This window comes from Dipteris shenzhenensis, chromosome 18 (assembly GCF_047967505.1).
Source record: "Dipteris shenzhenensis isolate YYH24624 ecotype China chromosome 18, Dip_SZ_1.0, whole genome shotgun sequence".
Taxonomy (NCBI): domain Eukaryota; kingdom Viridiplantae; phylum Streptophyta; class Polypodiopsida; order Gleicheniales; family Dipteridaceae; genus Dipteris; species Dipteris shenzhenensis.
In genome coordinates, this window is record NC_141613.1 from 17,394,559 (window position 1) to 17,404,858 (window position 10,300).

Here is a 10,300-nt window from a genome sequence, read left to right on the forward strand (position 1 = left end):
AAGCATATCCGATGGGAACAATACTTTTCCTATGCCTTAACCTAGGTGGTATTGAAATTTTGTCAAAGAGGCACACCCATCTGATAAGTAGTACTTGGTTACATAATATACCTAAGGGCGTGTTTTTTTGCAGATGTGCATATCACTATGGGAAGAACATTGTATAAGGCATAATCAACCATGCAGAGCATATCCGATGGTGACAATACTTTGCACGCATCTCAACCTAGTTGAAACGGACTTGCGTGAAAAGTGGAGCCCCCATCCAATAAGTACTTGTTTGATTAACACACTTAGGACCGTGTTTTTTCATGGTTGTGCATGACACTAAGGCAAAAACGGTGTTTTATGCTTGATCGACAATGCAAAGCATATCCGATGGGCACAATACTTTGCACACACCTTCAACTAGGTGGAATTGACTTACATGCAAAGTGGCACATGCATCCCATTAATGCTTGATTGGATAACATACCTAGCAGGCTGGTGTTTTTTTACGGATGTGCATGACACTAGAGCAAAAATAGTATTTAATGCTCGATTGACCATGCAAAGGATAACTTGGCATGTCCATCTGATGAGTACTTGATCGGATAACTTCTCCCACCAATAAATTAAGTACTAATTAAAAATTATAATAAATGAGTAGATTATTAAAAAGAGACTAATATTTATGTAATTGTTGCTACTGCAGCTTGCTTGCGAAGGACTCTCACAAAGGAGATGGCTATAGATTTTGTTCCAGGGATGGATGTGATTTTATGTAGCAAAAGAGAAGTAGTTGCATTTGCTACAATCCATGATAGTGATCCCAATTCAGTTTGCCACTTTCGAAGACTTGGCAAAGATAAGGTGGCAGTTACTGTATCAAAGATTCTTAGCACACATGTTGAGCTAAAGTATAAATGTGGAGATATGGAAACACTTGGAGATGTTATGCCCTACAATACATCCAACAAATCATTTATAGCATGGGACAAAGATGAGACTTATGCAACAGACATTATCAAGAATACAAAGTGCACCACCTTGGATTTTACTATAGGGGACATTTTACAAATGAGATGATTTGCAAATAAGACTGTAGCAGAAGGTGAAGTATTGGGATTTGAATAAGTGGAGCAATGGTCATTTGCACAGATGAGGATTCTAAAAGTCACTGATGATGGTATGCTTGATAACATAACATCCTTATGTGATCCCTACTATGAGGTAGGCAAGAATATGAGATGGAGCATGCAATTTTTAAACATGAGAAGAGCATGAGAAAGAGGCACGTGTTTTCAATGATAAAGACAACGTATACTACAGTATCAAAGGACCTAAAAAGCATGCCCATGTGCCAGGCTCTATCACTTCAAATGTGGATGATTTCAATATACTCAATTATAGAAGTGACATCTTATCTGGAGTGGATGAGTTCATTGGTTTCGAGAAACAAAGAACTTTTGATTTGGGAAGAATATTTTCAGAAAGTAAAATTTTTATTTGGGAAGGATATTTTCACAAAGTAAAGTTTTCATTTAGGAAGGATTTTTGGGCTTCATCCAAAAACAACACAAAAAGTCCAAAATTAATGAAATAGGTGTTGATATCATCGTAGTTGAGTACAATGCTTTGTTCTTGATATTCTACTTGAAAGGTTATGTTATTTGTATTCAACTACATTCATATGCTTGATGCTTTATTCACAATGATAATACATGTATTATTATGTTTTGCTAGCAAGTTTAGCTACAGCTTCAAGTTTCCATAAATCTTGGTTAAAGAGAGATGTGGTGGAATGTGATCGTGCATGTGGTGGGAGATGTGAAAAAGGATGAAGAACTTCTTTTGGGTATGAAAGATCTTGGAAAAAAGGGATACGGGGAAAGATATGTTGTGGTCGATGCACTGGTGCATACGCATGGCATAGCTGCAGTGGTGCTTACGGCTGTGTTGGGTGGAATGCGACATATGACTAGGGACGTGGGTGCATTGGTGCTTGTAGTTGTGGTGGATGTAATGCAGCATATGACTAGGGGCATGGGTGCATTGATGCTTGTGATTGGCGCGGCTATGCTTGGGAGTGTGGGTGCATTGATGGAAGGGAGGTCGGGGCAGCTCCTTTGCCTTTGTAACCTCGCCACGCATTCTTGATGTACGTGACCCTGGCATCTACAGCAGGACCCTCCCACTTTGTGTCACATGAGTTTATGTCTCGATCTATTTGATCAAGACATCGTCGACTCTCCATCGCTAAGTGGTACAAATACTAGTCTATAGACTCTACTGTGAAAACATCTAGAAATCGATCACACAAGTCCTCCCTCCACACTCTGCCATTGTCCTCACCAAATTTTGTACACCGCTTTCACCATTTTGGAAAGCTGTCTCAATGATGTCCTGATCGACATTCATCAAGAAGTGTATATTCTCGTTTTTTAGCACCTTCCTCTAAAACTTAGTGAGATCAGGTTGCTGACACTTCCTCTTCTCACTTGCGTGAGCTATCTCATATGCAGTAAGCACAGAATTCAAAAAAGAATTCAGTGCCAGGTGCAATAAGAAACTCATTAAGCCATAATTAACAATGCAAGCAGTCTAAGAAATTACTTAGGTATAACCTCTCAACTCAAGCTCAAATCATGTCACAAACTATAGAAAATCAAAACACAAAAAATGACCTAGGTATAACCTAAACGTGGACTTCACCATCTAACATTAGGCTTCAACTGCAACACACAACTATCAAGGGACAGTTGAGTGCTAGACTAAGTGTCTAAGAGCACATCGCATGATATCTAACTTAGGTTGCAACACACAACTATCCAGGGACAGTTGAGTGCCAAACTAAGTGTCTAAGACAACGTCGCATGATATCTAACTTAGACTACAACACACAACTATCAAAGGACAGTTGAGTGCCATACTAAGTGCTTGAAAACATCTCTAAACTTAGACTGTAACACACAACTCTCAAGGGAGAGATGAGTGCCAGAATAAGCATCTATGAAAACATCACTAAGCTTGGACTGCAACACACAACTCTCTTAAGAGAGATGAGTGCCAACCCAAGAGTTCCTACAAACAAAAATTTTTATACAAACTGAGACTACAATACACAATTCTCTTAAGAGAGATGAGTGCCAGCCTCAGGTAAAAGATAATTATTTATATTATAATTAAAATTGCAACACACGATAAAAACAGACTGCAACACACACACGCAAAGTTTACAAACATCTTTGCATTTGCATCCATTCATCTTCACAATCATTTGCATCTGGCAGAACTTAAGACAGTGCTCACAAGTACTTGTACTCACTTGTTTCGTTTCGAGGCGACTTACTTGAAAGCTCTTAACGAGAATCTTTCACCATTCTTATTCTTTCAAGGACGTTGATCCAAAGAGTCGGGTCGATCTCGTACCGGCTTCCTTAATGAGAGCAGTAAATGTTGCATGTCATCACCTTAGATGGGAAAACTTTTTGGCCTGCCCCTGGGCTATGCCTTAAGTGATGGTCATTTCTCTAAGAAGCGAAAATCCAATTTTAGTAGTTTCAAAAATTTGGCCATCATTTTCTCCCCCTTTCTCAGTTTGACAGGGCAAGCCTCTTGAATAAATTCAATTTGTTAAGAATAGAAAGACCCATAAAGCTAAAGAATAGAAAGACCCATAAAGCTAGGGCTCCAAACAAGATTGGAGTTTTCGACTAGCAAGCCGGAAGATCTGCAGGTGGTGGCGGTAATGTCTGCGACTCCAACACACCATTCAGGGTGATAAATGCCATATTCATCCCCCAGGCCTGGTGTATGTCGAAATGGCAGTGGACAAACCACACCCCTACAAACAATCCACGCCTCCCATTTGTCAGTACTTGTGGACATCCATGGACATCCATCTGCATTTGATGTTAATATACGGCTTAGTCGGAACGCAAAGGTCCCCTACCTGGATTGACCGCACGGAAACGAACAGCCGCCCAGCCTCCCGGTGGAACCGAAACTGTATTCCTTGACACAGGATTCACCAAATTGAAGCCTGCGGGATCAGTGCTTGGATTAAAGGTACCGTTTCCGGTGCCCACGACGTAGAAGCTCTGCCCGTGAAGGTGGATCGGATGTGTTTCGAAAAACAAGGTTGCGGTGTCCTGCCAAACTATTTGTACACTGGAGTTGAATGGAAGGACCCTCACACTAGTACCCAGCGTTGAAAACTTGTCCGCAGGATTCACGGCAGTGTAGTTGTATTGGAAGAGAGGAACGTCTGGGAAATCTGTTGTATATATGCCGCTAATATTGTTGAAGTACGCCTGAAACAAGGCATCACACAGATGTGGTACTTTGGCGTAAGCGTGATCCCATGTCGTGGCGCATTCAAGGAACGGGGCGCTCGCTTTCGAAATTTCGTATTTTAAAACTGGAAACGTTTTTGATGCCTTACCTGAATCAACGAGACGTTTGGCGTGACAAAAGTAATATTGCTTATGGACGATCTGATGAGGGTATCGTTGGGACCTTGACACGTTATTCCCGCAGGGCAAGGCTGCAAGGCGTAACCGACAGTGTGCAGAACATCCACATCAACCATCTTCGGTAGATCGTAGTAATAATAACCCTCAGAGTAGTTTCTTCCCCTTAGGCTCTGGGTGAAATTGGCTTGGAAAGCAGTATCATTGGCTGCCGGAAAGGTAGGCAAACTCAAGTTCGAGGAAGGAGTGGCACCGTTGTAGCTGAGGATAGCCGTCGTGGCTAGCCCTGGATACGGGACGAGTGTATAGTTTGGCATGGAATAGATGGAAGCTGCAATGTAGTATTGTCCAACAGAATTGTTGGCCGTCAATAAGACATTTGTAGTCTGCCCGGGAGCAAGAAGGATAACATCAGTTATGAAAGGATCTGTATACTCTGCATCAGCCTCTACCACTGTCAGGCTGTGATTTGCCACAGCAAAGAACATATGGAAGTTCACCGCCGCGTTGATTATCCGCAAAAGCACAGTCTCTCCTTGCGTGACGTTGTAAACGACTGTCCCTGCGCATATAATAGGAGCCTAAATATTAATGTCCACCGAAGCTTCAGCGAAGCTCTAGAGCAAGAGCCTGATTTGTCATTACCGTTGGATGAACAATTGTACAAATCACCAGGTTGCCCATTGATAGTAATGGCATCGGAGCGGCTGTATCCTGCCTGACCCGAAGAGAGTGCCTGCGTAATAACGTCTTCCACATTTGCATTCCACCACTCACCTGAGGGGTTTTATAGTTAAGCAAATCAGTGTATTGCTCCAAAAGATTCTTTATCAGCTACACCTTGCTCCTACAAAAAGATATTTCTTACCGAGAAGGACGGGAGGCAGATCTTGGTGAGGTTCGCGGAATGGGTAGGGTGTCTTGTTTTTCTTAAGTATGATAAAGGCTCCATAAACTGTGGCCCTTAACCAGCTGAAATGCGCATGCCAAAAAAGGGTTCCTCTTTGTCCAATGATTTGGAATCTGTGAACGTAAGATCTGTTTGTCTGAATGGGGCATTGGGTTACATAGGCCGGCCCATCTGCCCAAGCAGAGAGTAGCTGACGGACTCCATGCCTGAAGGGAAAATTTCACAAATGTCAGCAGAGGATAAAGGTTAATAAGAAATACGGATCAGAACCCACTCTTACAGCATATTGCAAAATGCAGGGTAGGAGGTTAAAACCAGCAGATAGCTCTTTCTTTAGCGTACCAGTGAATGGTTACGTTGTACGATACAAGGTTCGTAACGTTCACAATGACTCTGTCTCCTTCCGTCACGTAATTTGTTGGACCGGGGAACTCTCCATTGACAGATACAAGGGATTTTGTGTGGCACAGCCGGCTAACATTCGCGTATTGTATCTGTGAGAACAATGAAAGAACGTATTAATAGTGCACCATAAGGAACAGTACAGCGCCCATAAGAAGGCGCACTTTGCCAGTATGACGCGGGCTTTTGGCTTGTTAGCTGACCGTAAAGTTGAAGTAGCGATCCTCGGCAGAGGTACGGCGAAAGATGACGAAGGAGAAGAGCAGGAAAAAGAGGATCGGCGAGGAAGGGAAACGGGGACAGGGGAGAAGAATCATAGTGAAAAGTACAGATGGAACTGTTGGGAGAATAACACTATGTCGGATATGCAAGGGGAGGCTACCGGGATTGGAAAGAGGTGGAGTCTAGGCTGTGTCTAGTATGGAAGACGGACTTAGATCGACGATGTCACGACAGATCAATGCGCTGGGGAAATTTACTAGGACAAGGAGGAGACAGCCAAGTGATGACGTACGAGGTGAAAAGAGTAACGTGTTGATGTAAGCTGGCTGAGATGGGCGGCTATGGAGCCTGCGAATCAAATAAAACATACAGATTTGACTGGGCATATAATATTAGGGCTTAGAACCTTGAAAATATATATATATATACAACCTTGAATCATCATATAATATTAGGGTTTTATAACCTTCTCTTGCATGAAGTTTTAACGCTTGGGAGTCCCCCCCGATGCCCTGCTTTGAGTCCTCACAAAAGAGTTTTATTATCGAGTCATGCCTGCTCAATCCACTCAAGGTAATTTGATTCCCTGGCAGGTCCTCCACATCTGGTTTTCTTATTTTGCCGTCCCAATATTGTGTTCCTCTAGCCAAAGATTACAAAAAACATGACTCCAAAACGCGTGAGGGGGTTGAAAAATAATGGTGACAAAAACGAAAAGTATCATGGGGGAAGATGGTTATGTACATCCATAGAAGTGTGTGTCATCACTTGGACTCATTAAACTACAACTAGATGAACAAGCCTTTTGTGATGTTGATGTGTGGCTAATAGGCCTCGTTTTCAATTCCCAATCATCAGTCCGAACCACATGCACGATGCATAATTAAAGTGCTTGCAAAGGTTGCCTCATTGTCACATAATCCAATCAAGCAATTAAGGGACATCACAAGGCACATGTCTCCTACACATCGAGAGCCTGCTTTTGACATTGATGTAAAAATGCATTTGCTATTTTTTAATATGATTTTGGTTGTAGAGTCTCTTTTGAGGTTATGTGGTATTAGGAAAAATGTTATTGAGCTATGTTTTTTTATATGTCATAACGTTGGGGTTCTGTGGTGGAATTACTTTGAGTAATTGGGAATTCCAAGATTGAGGATTCATTTCCCTATATAAATAGAATATATTGCATGTGTCCTTTGGTCACTTCACTTTTAATGTGAAACGTTAGCACTTGTCTTAGAATGTCACATGTTAGCATTTGCCTTAGAATGTCAAATGTTAGCATTTGACTTAGAATGTCGCATGTTAGCATTTGTAACATGTTTCTTGTTATATTGATCATCGTGCTCTAGTTATATTGTATTTTCGTGGGTGTAAGGTGAGAAGCGTAAGGAGTCATTACTAAATACATTACAAATAAACACACATTTCATTATTTTTGGATTGTTTTTTTGTATTTGAACTTTGCTCAAAAATCATTCCCCAAAAAAAAAACTTACTTTCTAAAGTGATCATTCCCAAATCAGAAGTTCACTTTCTAGCATGGTCCATTCCACATAGAAAGTTGTTTTACTCACACAGTAATTTTGCACTAATAATTGAAAAGAAAGGAGATTAAAATCATATCTTGGTTTTACCTAAATGTAATAATAAATCTAATAAGTTAAAATAATCAACATCCATGAAAAAGCACTCACCCCTTCATTTAAAATAGATAACAAAGTAGTAACGATTGCATGCATAATCTTCCATTATTGTTTTTCTTTTCGTCCTCCTTCTATTATTTATTTATTTCTTTGTTGTCCTTTTGTTCTTCCTCCACTACAAGGCACGGGCCTCTTTCTGACACCGATTACCACTTGCTTCCTAGCCCTACCACCTCTTGCTTGCCTACCTGATACCTCCTACTTGCTTCCATACCTACCAGCTCTCTTCATATGTACCTTATTGCACCCTTGCTAGCGTTAGTAATTAATGTTTCTTTTGTTTTGTTTTGTTTAGGACTGGCACTCGTCTCTCTTAGGAGAGTTGTGTGTTGCAATCTTCTTAAATTGTTTAATATTTATTTTGTGTTGTATTTAAGTGTGTACACAGGCTCGCACTCATCTTTCTTGCAAGAGTTGTGTGTTGCAGATTGTTTTTGTAGTGTGTTGCAATTTCAATTATAATATAAATAATTATTTTTTACCTTAGGGTGGCACTCATCTCTCTTAAGAGAGTTGTGTGTTGCAGTCTCAGTTTGTATAAAAATGTTTGTTTGTAGGAACTCTTGGGCTCGCACTCATCTCTCTTAAGAGAGTTGTGTATTGCAGTCCAAGCTTAGTGATGTTTTCATAGATGCTTATTCTGGCACTCATCTCTCCCTTGAGAGTTGTGTGCTACAGTCTAAGTTTAGAGATATTTTCAAGCACTTAGCCCAGCACTCAACTATCCCTTGATAGTTGTGTGTTGCAGTATAAGTTAGATATCATGCGACGTGCTCTTATACACTTAGTCTAGCACTCAACTGTCCCTTGATAGTTGTGTGTTGCAGTCTAAGTTAGATATCATGGGACGTGCTCTTAGACACTTAGTCTGGCACTCAATTGTCCCTTGATAGTTGTGTGTTGCAATCTAAGTTAGATATCATGCGATGTGCTCTTAGACACTTAGTCTAGCACTCAACTGTCCCTTGATAGTTGTGTGTTGTAGTTGAAGCCTAGTGTTAGATGGTGAAGTCCATGATTAGGTTATACCTAGGTCACTTTTTGTGCAAGTTACACGCTTATTTTTTTTATTTTGATCTTTTGTAGTCTGTTACATGATGTGAGCTTGAGTTGAGAGGTTATATCTAGGTAATTTCTTAGACTGCTTGCATTGTTAATTATTATGGCTTAATGAGTTTCTTATTGCACCTAGCACTAAATTCTTTTTTGAATTCTGTGTTGTAGCTTACTGCATATGAGATGGCTCACACAAGTGAGAAGAGGAAGTGTCAGCAACCTAATCTCACTAAGATTCAGAGGAAGGTGCTGAAAAATGAGAATGTACACTTCTTAATGAATGTCGATCGCGACATCATTGAGACAGCTTTCCAAAATGGTGAAAGCGGTGTACAGAATTTGGTGAGAACAATGGCAGAGCATCGAGGGAGGACCTTGCGAGACCAATTTCCAGATGTTTTCACAGTAGAGTCTATAGACCAGTATTTGCACCACTTAACGATGGAGGGTCGATGATGCCTCAGTCAAATAGATCGAGACATAAACTCCTGTGACACAAAGTGGGAGGGTCCTATTGTAGATGCCAAGGTCGCGTACATCAAGAATGCATGGCGAGGGTACAAAGGCAAAGGAGTTGCCTCGACCTCCCTTCCATCAGTGCACCCACACCCCCAAGCACAGCAGCAACCACAAGCACCTATGCACCCACTCCCCCAGTCACATGCCGCATTGCATCCACCGCAATGACAAGCACTAATGCACCCATGTCCCCAGTCACATGCCGCATTCCACCCAATGCAATCGCAAGCACCATTGCAACCATGCCACATGTATGCACCAGTGCATCGACCACAACATGTCTTTCCCCGTATCCCTTTTTTCCAAGATCTTCCATACCCAGAAGAAGCTCCTCCTCCCGGTCCACATCTCCCACCACATGCACGACCACATTTCACCACATCTTTTGCTTCTCCATTTGTGCCTCCATTTATGCCTCCTACCACACGTGCAGGCCAGTTTCCATCTCTTGCATACTCGCCCGCACCAAGAATGCACAATCTATCTGCACAAGTCTAATTCCCATCTCCTTCATTCTCACTTGCACAAGCACCACGCACATCACATGGCTTGCGTGATCATGTAGCAGTGCCAAGACATGTGGCCCATACGGCTTCAGTGATGAGACATCCGATTCACGCCTAGTGCAGCTGTGGGCACAGGCACGAAAGGAAAAGTCAACATATGCAATATTCTTGTCACTCCCTTTGATCCGCACAAGATTTATGCATGTAAGATGCTGAGGGTTTCTATGCCCACTGATGCATTGAAGGCCAGAGCATTGGAAGAAGCCATATGGTTGGGTGATGTCATACATCTAGGCATCATCTGAGCAATAGGTCTAGTCCTACCTCAAACATGACGAAAAGCGATCATTTCCAGTGTTTCACAGAGATGATGCAAAAATGCCTGCTAGAGCTCCACAAGTCCATCAGCATGTATTTGATATTTTAAGTACACTAGTTCGCACTATTCATTACATGCACCAACACAATGTCCTGCATAATGATTTGCATGCGTAAAACATTATGCTACACTTCTCGAAGTCA

The 10,300-nt window shown here is 41.6% G+C and overlaps 1 protein-coding gene across 1 annotated transcript; it reads right to left on the bottom strand.

Moving 5' to 3' along the window:
- Positions 1-3,695: 3,695 nt before the first annotated feature.
- On the bottom strand, positions 3,696-6,086 carry LOC147890879 (laccase-4-like). Its single transcript, XM_087389329.1, has 7 exons — positions 5,970-6,086; positions 5,707-5,858; positions 5,323-5,570; positions 5,100-5,231; positions 4,427-5,016; positions 3,935-4,295; positions 3,696-3,826 (listed from the first exon to the last, which is right to left on the bottom strand). The coding sequence occupies exons 1-7, from the start codon at positions 6,081-6,083 to the stop codon at positions 3,696-3,698; spliced, it is 1,728 nt and encodes a 575-aa protein (XP_087245455.1). The 5' UTR covers positions 6,084-6,086.
- Between the last annotated feature and the right edge of the window lie 4,214 nt (positions 6,087-10,300).

Excerpts from the sequence above, each read along its gene's own strand:
- LOC147890879 (XM_087389329.1), bottom strand. The coding sequence starts at position 6,083 with ATGATTCTTCTCCCCTGTCCCCGTTTCCCTTCCTCGCCGATCCTCTTT. Across the intron at positions 5,571-5,706 it reads TACAACGTAACCATTCACTG|GCATGGAGTCCGTCAGCTAC; the intron begins GTACGCTAAAGA and ends TTTTCCCTTCAG. Across the intron at positions 3,827-3,934 it reads TTTCCGTGCGGTCAATCCAG|GGGTGTGGTTTGTCCACTGC; the intron begins GTAGGGGACCTT and ends GATTGTTTGTAG.